Source organism: Callithrix jacchus, chromosome 3, assembly GCF_049354715.1.
Source record: "Callithrix jacchus isolate 240 chromosome 3, calJac240_pri, whole genome shotgun sequence".
In the NCBI taxonomy this organism is placed as follows: domain Eukaryota; kingdom Metazoa; phylum Chordata; class Mammalia; order Primates; family Cebidae; genus Callithrix; species Callithrix jacchus.
In genome coordinates, this window is record NC_133504.1 from 186,096,494 (window position 1) to 186,118,015 (window position 21,522).

At 51.6% G+C, this 21,522-nt stretch overlaps 2 protein-coding genes across 6 annotated transcripts in view; both read right to left on the minus strand.

Annotated features, from left to right (window-relative positions):
- Nucleotides 1-21,522, minus strand: part of CRMP1 (collapsin response mediator protein 1) — a 149,209-nt gene that overhangs the window by 68,978 nt on the left and 58,709 nt on the right. Inside the window, exon 1 of one of the 5 annotated variants that reach the window (XM_035294108.3) lies at nt 11,472-11,969. The exons of 2 other annotated variants lie outside the window; for them this stretch is intronic. In XM_035294108.3, coding sequence (XP_035149999.1) covers nt 11,472-11,852 — 381 coding nt within the window. In that variant the 5' untranslated portion in view covers nt 11,853-11,969. Of the gene's footprint in view, nt 1-7,171; nt 7,450-9,129; nt 9,298-11,471; nt 11,970-21,522 lie in introns of those variants that run through there. 2 more of the 5 variants (XM_054253499.2, XM_035294110.3) reach the window with 2 other exon arrangements.
- C3H4orf50 (chromosome 3 C4orf50 homolog) overlaps nt 16,994-21,522 on the minus strand; it is a 126,430-nt gene continuing 121,901 nt past the window's right edge. The window contains exon 18 of the transcript XR_013533206.1: nt 16,994-20,160. The gene's annotated coding sequence lies outside the window, so the exon portion shown is untranslated. The remainder of the gene's footprint in view (nt 20,161-21,522) is intronic.

Genomic DNA, 21,522 nt, shown 5'->3' on the forward strand with positions numbered 1-21,522 from the left:
TCCCAGGCTTCCAAGTATCCATCGTCAATTGGAGCAGATGGACATAAGCAACATTGAAATGGAAGTGCTCACCTTCCCCAGCCCAGGAGAAGGGATCATCATCTATGGAGAATGGACACAGCTGATACAAAGGCAGAAGACCAGAGATGGTGTGCTAGGTCCAGGAGAATGCTCTAGATGCCTAGGGCACAGGCCCAGGGAAGGAGTGGGGAACTGCAACCTCATATGTCCGCAGACATTGCTGTCTTCCTTTCAGCTGCTTGCTCTTGTTTTCTAGACCGACTTCTCTATGAACTATCCAAGATCCCACTCCACTTTCCAAACTACCAACACCAATTCAGAGTTGTTTCTTCTCAGAGCAAAGCTATGATTTGGTCATCACAGCTCTCTACGGCAATGGTTCCCAACCTTACCGTATTCAAGACACACTTTCAAAGCATGTAAAATTTTGCAACATTCTTGAAGGATTAAAGACCTAAAACAACACCAAGTAAGTCTACAACCATCACCATACCCTCCCACTACAGCGTGACTGTGGCTGTGTCACAGGACTATAATAGCTCTGATTGCACTGTTATTCTTCAGCACCATGGCGCTGTCCACTGCCCTGACCATGTTCTTTCACAAGGTCTCAGGGCAAAGTCCTCTGGTGTTCCCCTTCCATAGCAAGAGCTGACTTTTACTTAAAGCAAATTAGACTCTACTCAACATCTCTCTGCTTGTGAATACTCAGGACTCCACCTGAGAGATGCTACAGTAATTTGTAGACTTAACTGTAGCAAACATAAATTTTAAATGCTGATCAAAATTTAGAAGCACACCTGCAGAGGATTTTTTCAGTACACCACTATGCTCACAGCACATAGGCTGAGAACCACCGATTGCTGAAATATCTTGGTTTTTTCTGTCTTCTGTCAATGCCTTTTGTACATGGTCCCCCAATATCTACCTCTGTCCCTCACCTCTCACCCTCATTCCAATCTATTCCTGTTCACTGAGACAACTCAATTTGAAGCTTGTTCCCAAATCCAATTCAACCTAAGAATCAATGCTGAGATTTTTCTTCCAAACCCAATCCCTGTGCTTCCTGACCACCTCATCATCAGCTTCCACAGGTGTGTATTAGCATCCTTTACATTTCAGAACTTTCACATTCAGTCCTCACATCTCCTCCAGAAAGACTGGCTTTGTGCTTCTCTCCCACCGATTTAGAGCTTGATTCTTTGGCAAACACACCATCAGCAGATGTGAAATATATGCTATATTTGAGTAGAAGTTGTTAAAGATATTTCAGGTTACTGCTCATCTCTTATGCTTTTCTTCTCCTTCAGCTTGGGTCTGAAAGTGAAGAGATACACAGAGCAGACTCACTACCCACCAGCAAACAGGGGTAAAGTTTCAGGCAACCCACAGCCCTCATGTAGAATGAGCAAAAAATAAGTGTATATTGTTGAGACCTTGAGGCTGTGTGCTGTGGGGCAAATCTAATACACCGCACCACGGTAATAGCAGCTAACTCACATTGTATTTACTATATGCAGGCATATTTTAAGCATCTTACATATATTAAGTCATTTAATTCTATGGGGAAAAAATCTTAGAAAATATTCTTATCATTCCTATTTCCAAACATAAATTTGTATAGAAAAAAATGGACGCATAGAAAGAGTAAGTGACTTGCCCCAGTTACACAGCTAGTAAGTAAAACAGCCAGCATTCAAAGCCGGAGAGTCTGACTTCAGAATCCACATTCCTACAAGCTGCTTTCATTATAACAGGCTCCTACCTCAAGAACTTCCAGTGCCTTCATATTAATCACAGAAGATCAGAGTGGCCTAGAACTTGGAAGTGAATTATCGAATCCAACTCTCTCTGTTGAAAGGAATCTGAGGCCCAGGGAGAGAAAGTGACTTGCTCAACATAAAATAACTCATTCATATCTAAGACACACTTAGAACCCACGTGTTCTTTCCATCCCCTTGGGTGCATTCTGCTTGATTTCTAAAGCTTTATAGGATCCCCCTGAAGCCTCACCTCTTCACATGTATTTCCAGGTCTGCATCCTCTGATTCAGCTCTGTTAAATATTCCACCCACCTTGCATGCCCTTCCCTTCCCTCCACCAATCAAGTTCCTCACCACCTGGCTGATGTTATCCTCCAAAGCCCAAGAAGCCAACTCTTGTTGCTTCTGTCAGCGCTGAGTCCTCTCTTCTCTGAGTTCCTCTGACACCTGTGCCCTGTTCTGTGGTTTATCTTTTAGCCTTTCTTTCTTTTCTTTTCTTTCCTTTTTCCTTTTTTTTGACACACAGTCTTGTTCTGTCGCCCAGGCTGGAATGCAGTGGTGTGATCCTGCCTCACTGCATCCTCTGCTACCCAGGTTCAAGTGATTCTCCTGCCTCAGCCTCTCGAGTAGCTGAGATCACAGGTATGTGCCACCATGCCCAGTTAATTTTTGTATTTTTAGTAGAGACAGGGTTTCACCACATTGGCCATGCTGGTCTCAAACTCCTGACTTCATGTGATCCACCCACCTTGGCCTCCCAAAGTGCTGGGATTACAGGGGCCCTTTAGCCTTTCTTAAGTTGTTTCATGTGCATGAAACAACCATTCTGAATCTTCATTTCCTCAAAGACACAGCCTGAGTTTTGACAATGGAGCTATGACCTGTTAGACGTTTGCTATGTGCCATGAACACTCATGTATGTTGTTTTGTGTGTGCTCCATGTACTCAGTCTTGGCTGTGTTCATTAGAAGAAACGGGCACTCAGCGTTAAAGTGGCATAGTTGTGTCACTTTGACTTTTATGTCCCCTCTGAGACATTTTTAAGAATTTGATTTAAACAAAATAATGTTTTGCTAAGAATGGTCCACTTCTCTCTCTGATCATGACCTTGACATCATGGAGGGTGTTTGCTTCTCTACCCTGGATGACAGATGCTCAGAGTCAGTACTGCATGACTAATCATGGCCACTCGAGTGTCCTATCACTGGCACATTCGTTCTGTCCTCCCTTGTTCCTCAGTCCTGCTATTCGACTTCCATCTGATTTCACCATATGCATGACAAATCACCATAGACACCTCAAATCCTTTGTGTAAAAAGGCAGGGAACATATTGGGTATCTACAGATAGGCTCAATGTCACCTTTGGGAAAAAGCATAACAGGCCTCACACATGTTTTGCGTACTTGCACTTTAGAGTAACCAATTCAGCCTGATGTGATCTGTACTTGAAGATAGGCTCAATGTCACCTTTGGGAAAAAGCATAACAGGCCTCACACATGTTTTGCGTACTTGCACTTTAGAGTAACCAATTCAGCCTGATGTGATCTGTACTTGAGCTTCCTTCCTTGATCATCTTCACTGTCTGATCAAACACACACAAACATGTTCACACACCAAAGACATACACTTACATTTACATACAGACACGCATTGACACTCATACACACAACTATACACCCACACACACAGTGATTTTCCTAGCATGCATACCAGCCCATCTATCCTCCCTGCTTGAACATAAGCTCTCCTTCCTCTCCACTGGCAAATGAAAGAATCTTTATAAGCCCATGAATCTCTCTGAGCCTCAGTTTACTCTTTGGGGAGGGGGGTGATCTACCTAGGCTGCCTTTCTGACAGTACCATGCATGGAACTAAGTAAGAGGTAATGGCAGTTGTGCTGAATGCTTGGACTAGAGCAAAAACACGTGATTGATACTCACAGAGCTTTATTTTTAATAATACTCTGTGAGCATCATGGTGGACACGCTTTACTCCTCTCACAACTGAGCAAACGTCCCCCTTCGGTGGCTGTATTCAGAGCCAACAGCTTCTGCAGGCCAGGAAGCCATGTGCCTTTGTTTGCTCAGAGCCACACCCAGGATGCTCTACTCACTGCAGTGGGCACAAGAAGCCGCTTCAGCTAAGTTAATCCCCAAATGTGCCATTCATTAAAAAAAAAAAAGCCATGCACGAAAGAGAGCTTTATAAAGATCTCAAACCATCCCTGGGGGCAGGAGCTAAGTGTTTCTGCTTTTTTGCTCTTCCATCTTTAAACAGATACTATATTATCTCAGAAAAAGGCTGAGATGGAAAACAGAGAAAGACAACACCATGATTGCCAACATGAGCAGAACGTTTTCCTAAATCAGCCTCCTTGCCTTTGCCCATGCTGCGCCCCTGCCTGCAATGCCCCTTCACCTCCCCCACTCTAGTTCCTGCCTCTCCAGTGTCTGAACTCATTGGCAAAGCTATACGCTTATCCCCACTGTGCAGATGAGACAGCTGAGGCTCAGAGGGGCATGGGATGACCCAGCAACAAGCAGGTGGGGAGCTGGGGATGAAGCTGAGAGCTATGCTTACAACCCCAGCACTTCTTTTTATGAACCACACTTCTCTCCAAGCCCCCAGGTCTCTCCACACCATGGCTGTCAGAAACATCTCAACTGCCTTCATGATTTGATCTAACCGTGCAGAGGTTGCCCTTGGAAGGAGAGGGTAGGCTCTCTCAATGTTGTCTTTCCTTCAGTTTCTCCAGCATGCCAATTCCTTTGCCTCTGGGGCCCCACGGGCCCCAAGAAGAACTATGTCCTCCTCTTGTCTCCTCTGCTTCCCCTAGAACCAGGCTGAGTGTCCCTGCTGGGGTGTCCTCCCCTACTCTGTATGACACTCTTAACAATTCACTACCATTTCAGGCTGAAATGTCAGCCTTGGCTAAGCTCTGGAAGGGCCGGGGCAAACCCATTCATCTCCTTCCCACTCTCCCTGGCACCCAGCACAGTGCTTGGCACAGCAGTCATTTGACAAGTAATGCAGACCCATTAACAGCCGATGGGTTTGCATTAACTTGTCAAATGACTGCTATGGAACAGGTTAAGGTGCAGCCATTTAAAAAGCCACAGTGTTCACCCATTTGTCTCACGGCATTTAAGGCAGAGATCTGGTTCCTGTCACAACACAGCAAACAGACCTCAGGAAGATGAAAGGCCCATACAAGTCAATCCTCTCTGATTTGTTGAAGGTTTTGATTTGTTTAAAACCACAAACCCTTCTGACTGATGGGGGCCAAATGAACACAGATGGTCCTCGTCAAGGTCCTCTTTCCTGGGAACTAAGCATAATTTTCAGCCTCTCTCTTTCCCATGTTCGTCAAAACCACCTTTAAGAGGCTGCTGGAACCAACCATTTGATTTCTCTTTACACACAAGTTGACTGTTTCCCATGAAGAACTAAAGCAGCAAATCCTGCCAGCAGATCTGAGGCCCTTCTCATGGCCTAGCACACACTAAAAGCTTTGGCAGGGTCACCGAGGATGTTCAAGAGTCCTGTGGAAGGGCCCACATTGTACAGCAGAGCACTGAGGTTCAAAGAGGCATCAGACACCCAGCTCCATCGGCTGCAGAAGCCTAGGCATCTCCACTCCAGAGGGTGACAGCCTGCAGGCCCCGGGGACCACTTCAGCTTAGCAGGCTGGAACTGTACAACTTCGGGGGTGGCATCCCACAGACCTGCCTTTGGACCATCCTATTAAGTTTCCACCTTGGAGACAAGGGTCCTGAGAACAGCAGAGACCTGCTGTGGGCACACAGCCTCAAACCCAGAGCTCCTGGCTCCTGAGTCACTGTATCACCTCTAACCCCATCACCTGCCTCAGTTCCCTTGGGAGGCAGGGTTAGAGGGTCCCAAGGCAGGGACCTGCTCGAATCTCACCTGCCTTCTTCTCACATTGCCCAGGAGGAAGTAACCATATGTCTTCTAGAGATTCTTGGCCAACTGCAGTGTTTACGATTAGGCCACTTACACCTCTGTGTCTCAGAGGGCAGAACTGAGGGACGAGAAGAGGTGGTACCCATCCTCTGGATGGGAGCTTGGCAGAGGCCTGCTGGCAAGAGCTAAGGCTGGACCTAGGAGGGATGTTCTAACTCAAGACTCAGCCCAGAGTTGGGGCGGATGCAGGACAATGCAGGGGAAGCGGGGCGGGGGTAGGGGGTGGTGGAGGGCTGGGTTCCCTCCTGACCTTCCTCTAACGGAGGCCCTCAGCCCATGCTCCAGCCTCAGGGCGCTTTACATGGGCAATGCCTTCCGCAAAGACTTGCTGCCAGGATTCAAAGAAACAGGTTGCCACATACAGGGCAGACCACTGGTAGGTGAGGGAAGTGTCAGTCCTCTGCCTACCCCAGGCTGCCCTCTGGCAAGTGTCCTGCGACTGTGCAGGAGCCTGAATTTTGCATAATGAGCAGGCTGGGTCTCTAGTCGTCAAACCTCAGGGGTCACTCCGGAGGATTCCACCATGCCCAGAATCCCGCCTCCCGGCACCGGGAAGCTCCTGCAAATATGGGCACCCGTGGTCCACATCCCTCAGGAACGGTCGGGCTCCAAGCTGATGCCAGGCAGGAACCTGCGCGGAGGCCCAGCTCCTGACCGCTGCGTCCTCAGCTCCCCACCCTGAGACAAAGCGTAAAGACGGGGGTTCCTTTGTTTCCGGCCACACCCAGGGACGCGGCCCCGCCGCTCAGCCTCCACCACCATACCCACCCTCTCCAGGCCCAGTGTCGGCAGCGTTAACCCTTCCCAGGCCACACCCGCCAGCGTCGCCCCATTAGGTTATTTTTAGCTGCGGGGTGGGGTGGGCCGAGCTTTCATCATGGCGCTGTCCCTAGGTCTGGACTTCCACTCCATCAGTAAGGGCGGGGAGTGGAGAGCGCTGGTTGATCTTTCTCCCTCCTCTGGCGGGGGAGGTACCCGGCTTCGGGCTGCACTGGCCGGACGATGCGGGGGCCCAGCGCGGGAGGCTCAGCTGCCCTCCCCACCCCCGCGCGAGGCCTGCAGGGAGGGGGTTCGGATCCCCGCCCCTCCCTCTTTTGTTCGGCTCCGAATCCTCCCTGTCCACGCCATCCTCTGGCACATCCCGTGGGGGGAGGGGGCGGCAAGCCCGCGGGGAGAGGGACTCCAGGCTCCAGCCCCGCCCCGCCGTGCGGGGCTCCCCCACCCCCATTGTCCCCAGAGACTGGGGGAGGGGGCTGAAATGCCGAGACCGGCCCCGCCCCACCCGCGGCGACGCAGGAGGCCTCCGGGGCCGCCCCCGCCGGCCCGCAGCAGATCTGGGGCCGACGCCCACCCCTAGCCCACAAAGGCCGGCGCGGGGCGGCCGGGGCGGGGGCCGCTTACCGTGATGTGCGGGATGCTCTTCTTGCCCTGGTACGACATGGCCCCCTCTGGCGCCCTCGGCCCGGCCGCTGACCTGCGGGGCTGTCTGGCTCGGTCCGGCGCTCGCGGCCCCGCTCCCCGCGGGCGCGCTGACAAAGGCCCAGGAGGGACGCAGAGAGGAACCGAGAAAGGGACGGAGGCTCGGCGCCCGCGGCTGCCCACGCGCGGCTGCCCAGGCTGCTCGGCCCGCCCGCCGCTCCGGCTGCCAGCACCGCCCGGCTCGGCGAGGAGGGCGGGAGGAGGAGGGAGAGGCGAGGGCGGGAGGAGGGGGCTGCAGACAGACAGCTCCTCCCGGCGGCGCGGAGCAGAGCCCGATTCGCCCCTCTCGGCTCGAACCAGGAAGCGCTTCCCTTCTGATCCCCCACTCCGCCCCCGCCCCTCACCCGCCCAGCCGCGCCGACCCCCGCCCCGCGCACACGCCCTCCGCGGGCCGGGGCCTCGCTCTCGCGATCCGGATAGTCTGGTTTTCAGGGCTCCTTTAAAAGAAAAAGACGGCCTCCGGAGGCGCGGTCAGGGCCTGCGGGCGGCGCCACAGGTGTGCGGCCGCGCTTCCCGAAGCCTCCCCAGAACATCTGCGGGGGCGTGGGGCAGGGGGAATGTGGGCCCGGGGCCCGAGCTGCTAGGAACGTTCTAGGCCCTCCAGGATCGCGCCCAATGATCGCTGCCCTCCTGCCATTCCTGCCATAGCCTCCGTTTGTCCTTACAGAGTGCCTCTCCCTGAATGCACCAAGCACTTTTTCCATCCAGAAGCCTTTATTCACGCCGTGCCTTCTCCCTGAATAGTCTACCCCAGACAAAAGGCTGCCCATTCCCCTAGACCCATCTCCAATGCCTTCCCCACCACGAAGTGTCTCCCTGTCACCCATTCCACCCTAGCATTGAACCAGCCCTCCCTGGGGCCCTCTAAGGAGGAGTCTTCCTGACTGGCAGAGGGAACGGTAGGGACAGGAGGGTGCAGCCTTAATTAATGCTGACCTGTTCTACTCTGACAGCAGCTCCCTTTCCACACAGCAGCCTGGCACCGGCGCCACCAGGTCACCCCACAGAATTGCTTCCAAGACAGCAGGTGCTTGGAGGGCTGGGCCACTGGCACCAAGGTCTCCACAGCCCTGGGGACAAGCTGGGAGTCAAGAGGAGGACTAGGGTGTTCTTGCTTCCCGGCAGGGTGGACACCAGCCCCAGAGTCCATGACCCAGATGTTGCTCCAGAGGGAGGTGGGCAGGAGGCCAAGTCACAGCTTGACAAGGTTCATTACAGTAGAGGGGAAAAGACGGAAGATGGAGGAAAAGGGGGAGCCCCAGCAAGCCCTCACAGCACTGAACAGGTGCCCCAAGTCACCAGGCAGAATAAAACACCAACCTCATCCACCACTTCGCTGTTGATTTTCTCCATGCGAAATCCAACCCCACAGGTCCTACTAAATGACTCATCTTTTCCGTTTTCAAGTTGCCATCCAGAGTGAGGGGGCCTAGGCTTGGTACAGCCCCCCACTACCCTGGTTGGGGTCTGGGGTCCTGACCCACACCACCCCAGAGGCCAGGGACCTAATCCAGGGCAGGAGGCCAGAGACGCCTCGGCCTTAAAATAGAGGTGAGGTTTTAGTTTCACAGAGAAGCCAGCTCAGTACCCCAGGAACACCGGGCATAATTTTCCCATTTTACAGACAGGAAATTGAGGCTTGCAGAGGTACAATGATGTACTCCAGGTGCAAAACATATTAGCTGCAGCAGAGCAGCATGGAGAAGCCACGTTCCTCCACACTGTATAAAACTCATTTGCCTCCACGTATTCATGCATCCGTGGCTCTCTGCTGGGCCTAAAATCCTTGTCAATGACCGGAAATTGCAAGTGGGGACATTGTCCCTCCCCAATTCCTACGTTCCCTTCCTTGGTGTTATTAAGTCCTAGGTTCCACGTACCAGGGCGTTCCCTGGGGTCAATCTGGAGATCTGAGCAGAAAAGCTCCAGAGCAAGGGACAAGACCACGTGCGTATCAGGGGGAGGAGCATTCTCCTGCCACTGGCCAAACAGATCGCTGCTCCCAAGCAGATTTCGCGGGTACAAAGCGCCGCAGCCGCTCAGCCTCTGGCAGCTGCAATCGTTGCGCCTGCGCCTCAGAAAACCTTCCTGCAGCCCAGGGAGAAGCCTTGCGGGCGGGGGAAGGGCCGGGGCACCCGTTGCAAAGCATTGGAGCGGTGAGGCCCGCCCCGGAACCCTCGCCCGCTGTAACCCAAGCTCCACCGCCGTTCTCTCGCAGAAAGTAAAACCCTCCCTCCGTGGAGATCGCGATCCCCTGAGCTCAATAGTCGCAAAACTCGAGTGCTTTCGGAGCCCTGCGCGCGCCAGAGGCGCAGCCTTTTGTCCGGTCCCTGAGAAGCCATGGAGAAAGGCAGAGGGGGCCGCAGAGAGAAGAGGAAGGAGCAGGAGAGGAACGGGAGAGGTGAAGCGACCAGCGTCCCCAAGCGTTAAGGCGCAGCTGCGGGGTCGGCCCAGGCCGTGCCCCGGGGGCGATGCTGCCGTTTGTGACATTGACCACAGCTCCAAAAGAACTCGCCTCAGGACAGCTACGGGCCGTGCACAAAGCGCCCTTGCCTCCCTGGTACTCCACCACGCCTTGAGGAAGGTCGAGAGAAGACGGCCACCCCCATCTGATAGATGGAGAAGCTGAGGCTCAAGAGAGCAAAGCGCCTTGGCTGGAAACCCGGGTTCCCTGGTGCTGGTCCGGCTTCTCGGCCCGCGGCCCAGAAGCCTCCCCATAGGGCTCTGGAGTTTGGATTGGATCCCAAGCGAGGTCGGACCACCAGGGAAGGCAGTGGACAGGAGGAGATAAAGAAGGGGTGGGGAAGAGGAGGCTGGACTCTCGCACCATCTCCCTTTCTGACCACTCCACCACCCTTGCTGTTGGACCTCTCTCTCGGGGAGGCGCCGGCTTCAGGACCACGGAGAGCTCCGGAGCTACAGTGAGCCCGACTTCGAAGGGATGGGGTCCGAGGAGGCCCACCACCGCGTCTACCAGCCCCCTGCTCCTATTCCTCCAGGAAGCCCTCTCAGATATTTGCCCCGATAAGCTCTGCTTCCCTTCAGGCTCACTTTAGGTCACTCACAGCATTTAAGAAGGAAAGATTTAATTAAAATGATGATCGTAGTAAAAGTCAACAACAAACATTTATTGAATGCTCATTACCTACCGGCATTAACTGATTTAATTCTCACAATGAATCCGTCGCTCACCCTAGCCTGGGAACTTCTGGAGGGTGGGGCCAGGTTGCAGAGCCAGGGATCTAGAGCCTACCCTGGGCCCGGTACCTAGCAGTTCTCAGGCATCCAGTTCTGGGCCAAGCCGAAAGCTTCCCAGCCCTCGGGTACTCCAACTGCGGTTTTTCCGGCACCTGACCCTGGCTCTCGTCGGTCTATCCAAAGGTTATGCCATCCATCCGCCCTTCTTCCCCCAGTTCCCTGGTGACCCCCAGCTCAAGGGAGAATACCCACAGGGTCCCTCTCCCTGATCCTCCCGGTCCCATGTTCAAGTCTGGAAGGCTAGAAACCCCGATTCAAAATCCCAGCTCTAACTCCACCTTGCTCTGTGAAGCAGGCACACTGGTGTGTGCTGTGGAGCTCAGGAGTGCCCCTTGAATATGTTGGCGCTTGCGGGTAGGGGCTTACGGCTCCAACTGCCCGACGACCTAAATCCTTCACCAAATCCTTCCCCCCAGCAAGCATGAGGGGAGCGCTCGGGATAAAGCTCCTTCCAGCTTGAGGCTGTATGGCCGCAGGCGACTCGCGGAACCTCTCCCGGGGCCCAGCACACAGTAGGTGCTCTGTAATTACTACCAAGTGAGTGGATGGATGAATGGACCAACACGGAACGGAGCTCCAGTTCTTTTCACAAAACAGAATGAAGAGCCTGGTTTAGATTCATCCCAGAGGTTCCCTGGCGTTTTAAGCGACCATGAGGTGGCTTTAGCCAACTTACTTCCCCTCTCAGAACCTTGCTCTCCCTTTCTGCAGAAGACGAGCCGCGACTGGACCCGGGAGATCCCTTCGGAGTCTCACGGACCACGCCGGCCAGCCCTGACCGAGACGCACCAGCTCTGGGAACCTCTCTCATGATGAGGTGGGGGAGGGGCCGCCCCCTGGCTCTCCCCAGCCTGGCGGCTGCTGCCCCAACACCCGGGACCCAGGCACTGCCCTCGGGCGGCCCACGCCGGGGTCCTCCCCGGCCCCGCCCCCCTCGTCCGGCCCGCGCGCTCCCCGAGGGTACCTGGCCATTGTCCCGGCCGAGGGGCAGGTCGCGGGGCGCTGGGCAGCGGATGCGCAGCGCCGGGGGCCGCTCGTCGCGCTCTCCGGGCGAGCTGACCGCGGAGCCCGAGGGCTCGCTCACGTCGCTGGCCGTGTCCTCGCTGCCGCCCGGCCCCGGCAGTCCGACAGCGTCGGGCCGGCCAGCGCTGCGCGGCGTGCGCGCCGAGCCGCGGCGGCCCACGCTGTAGGCGTCGAAGTCGATGGTCTTGTTCTCGTAGGCGCCCTCCACCGCGGCGAACATGCCGCCGTACTTCTGGCGCGGGGTCTGCGCCGCGCTGCCCGGCCGCGCCAGGTACACGGGCAGGTCGTCCTCCGTGTTCCACGCGCGCCGCCGGTCCGCCATACCCCTCCAAGGCCGGCCACCCGCCGCGCTCCCGCCCGCCCGCCCGCGGCCCTGGCCACCACCGTGCGCCGCGCTCCGCGCCTCGGTGCGGGCCCGCGGCGGCCCCGGCGCGACTGCGGCCCGGGGAGGAGAGAGGCGGGGCGGGGCGCACGCCGGGGCGGGGCCGGGGCGGGGCCTCCGGGAGGCTGCGGGCTAACGGCGCGGCCGGCTACAAAGGACCGGGAGGCGGGGACCGCGACTGGGGCGGGGAGGGACGGTGACGCGCCGGAGCCGCAGCGCGGAGGGCGGGCCGCAGCACCGCAGTGCCCTCGCCGCACCCCCACTCCCCGCCCCCAGGCGGAGCGCAGGGCGCCAGGAGAGCGCGGGCCGGGAGCGGTGTGCGTACACCCGCACGCCCACATGCTCCGGAGGCACACGCGGGTTCATACCGGCACGCCAATTACACCAAACACGAGAGATACACAGACATGCTGACACGCACACGAGTCAATTACACACGCTCTCCCGAGATACACAGGGGCTGGTTCATGCACACCATACTCAATGTTGTACACACATACACGCACACATGCTTGTGCACATTCCGCGTTCATTACACACACACCAGAAAATCTCATTGTCTTACAACTGCACTCACACACAGCATCACACCAAGATTAACTGCACGACTGAAGAGGCACATGCACTGGACACACCGTACATTCCCTCAGCATTATTTTACTGAGCGCCCACTAGTGCCTGGCACTGTTGTAGAAGCTGGGAACAGAGCCATGGACGAAACAGACCAAGTGCCTGCCTTCCAGGAGCTGACCTTCTAAAGAGAGGAGGAGGAGGTGAGAAAAGCACCCGCATGGTGGGCCCAGGGGTGGTAAGGGTCAGGAAGGGTGGTGCAGCAGCCAAGAGGGACATGCTAGAGGCATACTCCCACAGACACGCAAGAGAAGTACATTTTTGCATGGGAACCAGTGACACACACATACACGTGCACTCCAGTGACACCACACGACACACCAATATCAAAGGCAAACTCAAGGTGAATCCACACGTGCATCGTAAACTGACAACAGGATGCCCACACACTAGTCCGCACCAGGGATAAGGGAGTCAAAAGCTTAAATGAAAACGCTCCAGAGAAAGACGCCCAGAGACACAGATGACCACACACACAGCTGGCAGTCAACCAGACAGATCTCCCCCAATTCGAGGGGCACAGTCTGCTTTTGTTGCTCCTGGAGCTTGTAGCCTGGGCATTCTGGGATTCCTCTGATGTGGGGGTCGCTCTGCTGGGGCTCTCTTCTGAGGCCAGGCACCACCCGCCTCCTATGGACACTTTCCCTTATTTCTCAAGATTATCAGGCAGAGGACCCTAGAAGTCCCTGGAGACTTTGCAGTCCCAGCTGCACTTTCTGGAGAGGCAGGATCCCAGCTGCCGACCCTTCCTCAGGCGAGTCCAGACAAGCAAAGTCAGGACTGGATGGGGACTGCAGAGGGGAGCACCAGTACTTCTTGCAATGTCCCATGCTGGAAGCTGTCCTTTCAACTCCAGGCTCTGCCAGCTGCAAGCCAGAGCTCCCACAGTGTGGCCAAGCTCCAAGAACGCCAGACAGACAGATGGATTCATGTTCTTGTTGTCTGACTCTCCAGCCCCATGGACTGAGGATTCTGGGGCATTGGATCCATGGCCTCAGCAGAACCTCCCTGAACATGCTGTCTTTCAACCCTGAAACAAGGGGTATTGTCACCTGTCCTCTCTTGGAAGAGGAAACAGGAGGGGAGACATGAAATGGCTCTCTCAGGGCCTCAACCTCAAGGAGGCTCAGCCAGGCCTGGAGCGTGGGCTCATTCACTTAGCAAGCATTTTCTGTGCTTGAGAGAGAGACTAGTGTGGGGACACAGATGAGTATTTCTAAATCTCTGCCTTCAACAAGTTTGCACTCTAATGGGGAAAAGAGTGCTGACTGTGAGAACAGAAAGTCCCCCACACACCCTCCATCTGCCTCCACCCTTTACAGCCGCATCCTGGATGCTCTCTCCTTGTGTCCCTGAGCCTGCTGTGCAGATTTGCCACAGAAATTCCTCTTGAGGTCTGTAGGCCTCTGGGTTATCTTGCAAGTGTTTTCAATTTTTGAATGAAAATGTTTCTCTGTCCTATGAAATACTATTTCCTAGCCTGTTCCAGGCAAGGACATTTCATGTTAAAGACCACCTGGAAACTTCTTCTAAAACCCCGCAAATGTTTAGGGTGACAGAACCCAGAGAAATATCAGAAAACTCAAGAATCTGAGTTAGATAGAACTTTGGAGGCCAGGCCTCCTCCTGCATGCTCAGATCTGCTCTCAGCAGCTCGAGGACACAGTCTCTCAGGCTTTACTGGTGGCGATGGAAATCTTACTGCTTTTAAAGAAAACCCTTTCCATTGTGAGAAAGGGCTGGGCAGTTGCCAAGACAAGAGAGAGTGACACCAGGAAGGAGCTGAGAAAGGGCTGTTTTTATGCAGAAACAAGAAAGGATCTTTGTAGCTTCTGCGTATAGAATGTTTACCACGTGCCCGGACCGTTGTAGGCACCTAACAGATAGTAACTCTTTTATACCTCACATCAACCTTGGAAGTACCATTTTAGCCTCATTTTGCAGATGAGGACACTGAGGTTTGGAGACACAAGTAATCTGTTCAGGGTCACAGCTGGTAAGTGAGACTTCCAGGTATAAACAGAGTAGTCTGGTGCCACATTGAAACAACTATTCTTTCCTCTCTCCAAGAGCCTATCTGAGGCGGTTCCACTGGGAAAGGAGAGATAAAGGGACCTGGCTCAGGTAGAAGAGTCTAGGAGGTTGAGTTAGAATCCTCTTTTCTATGCAGTCTTGGGCAACTAATCATTCAACATTCATCTAACACACCTTTGGGGCACCCACTGTGTGTCACTGACTTTATATCACTTCCCCCGACTCTTCTCTCCCTCTGCAGAGGAGGGGACCTGGAACTCCTAGGGCTGCCTACTGTGCATAAGGGTCTTTGCACACACGGTTCATTTCTGTGCATCATGTTCTGCTCTACACACTGCCGGCTCCCTCGGTCGCTCCATGCGGCAGACCAGGCCACCTTCTTCTTTTTTTTTTTAGAGGGAAAAAGAGAAAAAGAAGGGGAAAAAAAGAAAAAGAGGGAAAAAGGAATATTACTTCATTCCTAAAATGGGTTTCAATAATGGCCGATCAATATTTTGAGTGTTTAAAGTGGTTAATGCATATTTTATGTGTTTAAAATGGAGACCTCTATTGTGTTTATTTGTTCTGGCTCTGAGTTCAAGTCCTGGATATCGTTATCAATTTTCTGTCTCGTTGTATCTAAATCTCATTATGGGTCTTATGTATCTGGGTGTTAAGGTCTCTTATAATTACATTAATCCTTTTACCCTTGTATCCTTGTAGCTTTGAAATCTATTTTGTCAAATGTGAAAATTGCAACTCCTGCTTTTGATTTATTTATTTTTGCTCTCCATTTGGTTGGTACTTTTTTTTCCAACCCTTTATTTTGAGTCTATGTATATCTTTGGATATACCGTTAGATTTTGTCTGTATCTTTTGATTGGGAGATTTGGTCGATTTAAATTTAGGGTTGCTGCCATTTGCTATTAACTGGCTATTTTGTCCTTTTGTTGATAAAAATTCTTCTTTTTGTTAATGCTCTTTACTTTTTGCCACCTTCATCTTCAAGCTGGAGTACCGAGGATGGCAAACCATAAGCCCACTGCTCAAGTGACCACTGGAAAGTGACTAAGCTGGGATTTCAACTCAGGTTCGTCTGAGTTTTTTCCACACTATCTCATCTCAAGGTCAGTAACCCAAGCACAACAGAGAAAGGGAGGCAGGGACAAAACCCAGGGTATAAGGTCAGAAATGCACCCTCCAGCTTGCAGGGAGACAGCGAGGAGCAATGTCTGCCGGGGACCAACAGAGGCAGCTGGAGAAGCCCGAGCAAACTGCCCCCATCCTAATGACAGCTGTGACCTCCCCCATCCCCCAACCCATCCTCCAACTGCTCCCAGTCCTCCTGGGAGGGAGTTCTTGTAAGTGAATTACACCACGACATTCAGTGAACGACAATCCTTGAGCTCATCCTGTCAGACATGAAGCCTTCTTTCTGGGTGTTGGCAGAGAACAGAAAGGGATGAGTCAGATGGGAAAGGACACAAGGCCAGCTCAGGTCCGAGGTGGATTTTGTTTTGGCAAATTAAAAAAAAAAAAAAAAAGAATCCATCGCAAAAATAATGTTTTCAAAAAGTGAAGGAAAGGGCATTGTAGTTTATCATTAGGTGTGTAGCAATGGATTGCTGTACTCTTCTCAGATGTAAGAAGACATGTTCAGAGAAGTTAAATAAGCTGTTTGGTTATGTGGCCAGCTAGTGACAGAGATGGGGTTCAAATCCAGGCTCATTTAGTTTTTAAATGTCTGCTGTTTTTCTGTGGCCTCCAAATCAGTACAAACCGGGCTGTGGTGGGCAGAAAAATGATGCTCGAAGATACCCACACGTGAATCCCCAGAAGCAGTGCCCATGTCACTCCACATGGCAAGTGGGACTCTGTGGCTGAGCTTAAAGGTCTTAAGGTGTAGAAATGATCCTGGATCACCTGGTGGAGCCAATGTCATCACAAGAGTCCTTTTAAGTGAGAGAGAGGCAGAAGAGTCAGAGTCTGAGAAGGGGAGATTGGAGAACAGAAGCAGATGTCAGAGCAAGAGAGATTTGAAGAAGAAGGAAGGGGCCACGAGCCAAAGAACGTGGGCATCTCTAGGAGCCAGAAAAGGCAAGGAAACAGTTTCTCCCCTGGAACTTCCAGAAGGAAGGCAGCCCTGCCGACATCTTGAGATTTTAGCCTAGGACTCTGACCTTAGGAACTACAGGATAATGAATGTGAGTTGTTCTAAGCCATGAGTTTATGGTCATCTGTCAAAGCAGCAATAGGAAATTGCTACAGCTATATAATGGATTATAAAGGAAATTTTTTCATTATTTGTGCAAAGTGGATTTGAGTACCAAGAAAAGCATTTATTCCCCACCAAAAATCAAGGGAGTCCTAGATCCACTGCCTTTTTGTGTTATGTCAGGGTTGACAACACTATGGAACAACCATCAATAAATAAAACATTCAAAAGGGAAAAAAGTCCCTTTAATTGTGAAAAAGCATACATTTTAATGTACAAAATACACAAATTTTACATTTAACTAACATAGAAAAATACATCTCAGTAACAAGAGAAAATGCCGGCCTGTTTTACACAAATGGAGCGATCATTACACATCCTGAAAACCCAAAGGGAGGGTTGAGCCTGACCCACTACTGGACGGGAATCCAATAAACATCTCCACGAACTGATGGTTTCACATCAGGCGGGCCTCGGGGGACAGACCACTGCTCCAGACCCCGAGGAGGGTCCTGCTGAAGAGCTTCCGGAGGAGGCTCGGGTTGTGTCACTGGACCACTCCCATGTGAAGCGAGGTGGCTCACTCCAGGGAGGGGCAGAACTTGGTCTGCCAACATTCTGAGCCTTGGGTTTATTAATGAGGGTGCATAGGACGCCTCGTAGATCATGCAACCGCAAGGTATAGAGTTATTGTGCATTTGGGATTCGGCGGGCAAGTACACAATTTCTAAACTGGTGTCTGGGCTTCTCAGCTTTCACGTGATCTCTGCCCAGGATTCAACCTGGAAGAACTAAGGAGACCACAGTGGTTCTACCAAGGTGAAATTGCAAGCCTTGCTTATCACTCTGCCAGCAACGCCGACGCCTCTCCCTGCCTTACCTGCAAAAGCTGCTTGTGCAAACCTGAACTGCGGAAGGGACCATCTTATTCCCCCAACTCAGGTTGGTGGCACTGGCCCCAGCCTCCCACCAAAACGTGTCTGTGCAGAGCCCATTTTCAAAGGGGTGAGGGAAGCATCCACTGACATGCTGAGTGCTTTCAGAAGCGTGCTGTCTGTTTAATCCTCACCCCTTCCCACTATTTCCACTGAGGACTTTGAGGCTGAGAGACGTAGGTACCTTCTCCAAGCTTGCACAGTTCATTGGTGGCAGAGCCGCCGTGCGTCTGGGCCCATAACTACTCCCCTACTTCTGTGGGTGCGGACCTTGTCCTTGTCCTTGTCCACTGAAGAGCTAATGCTTAGAACGTCACTGCATAGGTATTTCTTTACCTCCTCACTTTCGGTGTCCTATTTACAAATATTGTATTGTATTACTTTAAAAAGATAATATGAACTCAAAGTTGATACCAAGTTTTCAGCCATTTTTAACAATCCCATTCGTCTCTCTCTTCCCTTGTTCTACCATTACATAAAGGGATCATCAGCCCATGCTTGGACACAGTCGGCTGGTGTTTTCAGAGACGAAAAAAAATGTTGTTGGAAGAAAACTCATTTTTGAGCTATCAGTTCTTCCATTAGTCTTTCCGTGACTCAGTACATGACATTTACACTAAGGATGCCGAGGTCAGACTTGTGTAGGAGCTGAGCTTTCTGAAGCCAGAGTAGGATTTAGGGAAGTTCACATGGGAAAGAGAAAACCCAATCCTTCAATCCCAAGTCCACTGAGTTCTTGAAAGCAGTTTTAGGTACAAGGTACAAATGATCTGCTTTTAGAAAATCCAGTAACACAGAGAAGAAGACTAAATACATTAACCAACTCCAGGGGTCTTTTCTTTCTGTACCACCTTAAGGCACCAGAGAACTTCAAATAGTTTATTTCAAAGCTAGGTAGAAATGCTGTTGGCCATTGGTGTGCATGCCAAAGGCAAATCTACTTGTGTTTGCTTCCTCAACTGGTAAATGTATCGATCATAGAATATCTCTTTTTGGATATTCTGGAGTTTAGGATGCAAACAACTGTACCACCCAAGAGATTCATTGAGTGTGTCTATTGTACCACCCATTTATATTATCTGAACTTTCGTTGAACTGTGCAATGACCAGTCACCAAAAGCTCAGCTCCAGAATCTGCCACGTGGGGCTCAATGCAGTATTACATCATGCATTTCATTTCCCTAAGAATCATCAGCTGTTTAAAAGGTCTTCTGAGGGTAGAGTTGCAAAGCCAACTCATGGTCAAAAATACTCCAAATATGAGACGTTTCATCCTTTCGACTCTGAGGACACATTTCTTTCCTAGCTAGGAGCAAAAATAAATAGGAGTCTAACATAGAAGAAACCCACGGTAGCATTTTAGAATTTAATTAGCACAGGGAATGGGAGAATTGAAAGAGACTATGTGAGTGTATTCCCGTGGTTCTCCCTCACTTGCCCATTAAAATCACTGGGAAGCTTTTCAAAATGATCTCTGCCCAGGGCCCCACCCAAGACAACCTGACCTAAGTGGCCTGGAGACAGGCCTGGGCATCTATTTTTTAAAAGACTCTGCAGGTGAGTCCAACATGCAACCAGGGTGAAGAATCATCACTGCAGAGTGCAGTCTTTATGTCCTTCAAACGACCTGGAAGGGGTAAGTGGCAGGGCCGCAGCCCCTCCTACCCTCGCTGGAATCCCGACCCAGAGCCCTTTCCACCGCATGGCACTGCCTCAATGGAGAAAAAATGGTTGTGTCTAAAATATGTCAGAAATGTCTAGCACCCTATTCTCAGGAGTTGAGTGAATTCTCAAAAGATTTCACATTTCAGACCTGGAATTTAACCCTGGAGTCAAAGGGAAGCTGTGAATTTCTTTAAAAAAGCTCACCAGCCTGAAGGTGAAAAGCCCCTCTCAAGTTTATAAAGGTTTACTCAATAAATTGCTAAGTAAAACAAATAGAAAGGAACTCACCTGTGAAAGGACTTGGGTTTCCTGTTTTCTGCAATGATGGGTAACTAATGTCATATAATAATTTCATTGCAAAGCAATTCATAAACCTCTGATCAGTTTTGATGCTTGATTTCACACTGAGAAACTAGGTAAGGAAGGCTATAAAAGGGTGGATTTAAAGCTTAATCATGTAAGTGTAGTCAAAAAGTAGGTGAGTTTCCGACATATCCTGGGATTCAGGGCTTCCCCAGGGTGAAAAGCAGGCATGAATTCCACACAAAAGGAAATAATTCCTTAAACACATACCTATTGCTAGGTGATGCCATATAGATTGTAGCCCACTAGAAAATTAATTGCATCAGATCAAGACCGAAAATTCGGAAACAGAAGAGCTGGCCCCATGGCACAGTTGGAGAACCCTCCATGATGACATCCGAGCCAGGTTCAGTCCCATCTGCAAACAAGTGGCTTTGTTACTGGACCACAGATGTCCGTTAACCTCTCTGGGAATCAGTTTCCTCACCTGTAAAATGGGGAGGAGAAAGTGGCTCACACTAGAGGAAGTCTAAGACCGTCTCCAGCTCCAACAATGGATGTTTCTGGATCTGTCACCTGAATCACTACCCTGCTGGCTTGCCTGGAAAGGGCAATGGCAGGGCCACTCTGAGCAAACAGCCCACTTTGGTCTGCAGAGCAATCAAGCCACCCTGCCTCAGCGTGTCCCCGCTGCCGCCACACCTCCAACATACCTATTTTAAGAACAGTGCCTAGCAGTTCATGGGGAAACGTTGCCATGCCAACTTGCTGGCTGTTGCTGATCATAATCTATGAATGTGCAGTGAAACCATCTGACAAGCATTTCTTCTCTCCCTTAGCCTGTGGACTTTCTTCCAAATTGTCATATGACGTATCACCTCGTTCATAAGGGCACACAGTAGGTATATAATAAATGTGCATTAAATTAATGACATGAGTAAAGTATACGCACAACACGTAAGTCTGCAAAATGCCTTCCCATCCAGTTTTTCCCTTACTGAGCACAGTAGGTGTCAAGATGGGTATTTTATTACCTCCATTTACCCAGCAAGTAAACTAAGGAGGGCGGGTCGCTTTCCCTGGTCTCGGAGCTGATAAATTGCAGAGCCCAGGTTGCAGCCTAGCTCTTCTGCTCTTAAACCCTAACCTCTTTCTCCTGCGTCAGATGGTCTCTGTCATCTCTCCAGGGGGAAGTCAAAAAACACCGATCCTGTGTAAACATGTAAATCTTAAGAGTTTACAAAGGGCTTTCCATCCATATTCCCATTTCATTCAAAGCCTAAAGGTAAACTAAGCGGGGAGACTCTCTGGGGCCCACACCTGGCCCACAGGGTGCAATGGGATGAACTGTTCACCCCAGGAGTGCTTCACTGGCCTTGCCAGGGACCCTGGAAAGGACTGAGGAGATAACAGAAGCAGCACAGGCGGGTAGGATGACCATGGTGTCTAAAGGTCTGGGACCCAGAACAGGTATGTTCTCTGGGACTGGCAGAGAAGTGGGTGGGGTCCAGAAACACACAGGCAGCAACAGATGAGCCTTTCAGGTAAAGCCAGGGCCCTTGGAAAGTCAGCTCAGAAGAGGCACTTAATGAGTACTCATGGAGCGACTGACCAGACTCATGCAGAAGCCCACCCACCAGGGTGGCACGGTGGTCTACTCTGCTCTCTCCTAGAACCCCAGGGCCTCGTGTGGTGCCTTGCGCTTAGTGGTGCTCAATTAATGTTTGTTCCTTGAATGAGTGAATGAAACCTGGTGACTGACGAACCTCAGTGGGAAGCTGGAAACCATACTTTTCCTTGTTCCTTTTTTTTTTTGGTGGGGGGGGAACATATTTGGAAAACTTGCCAT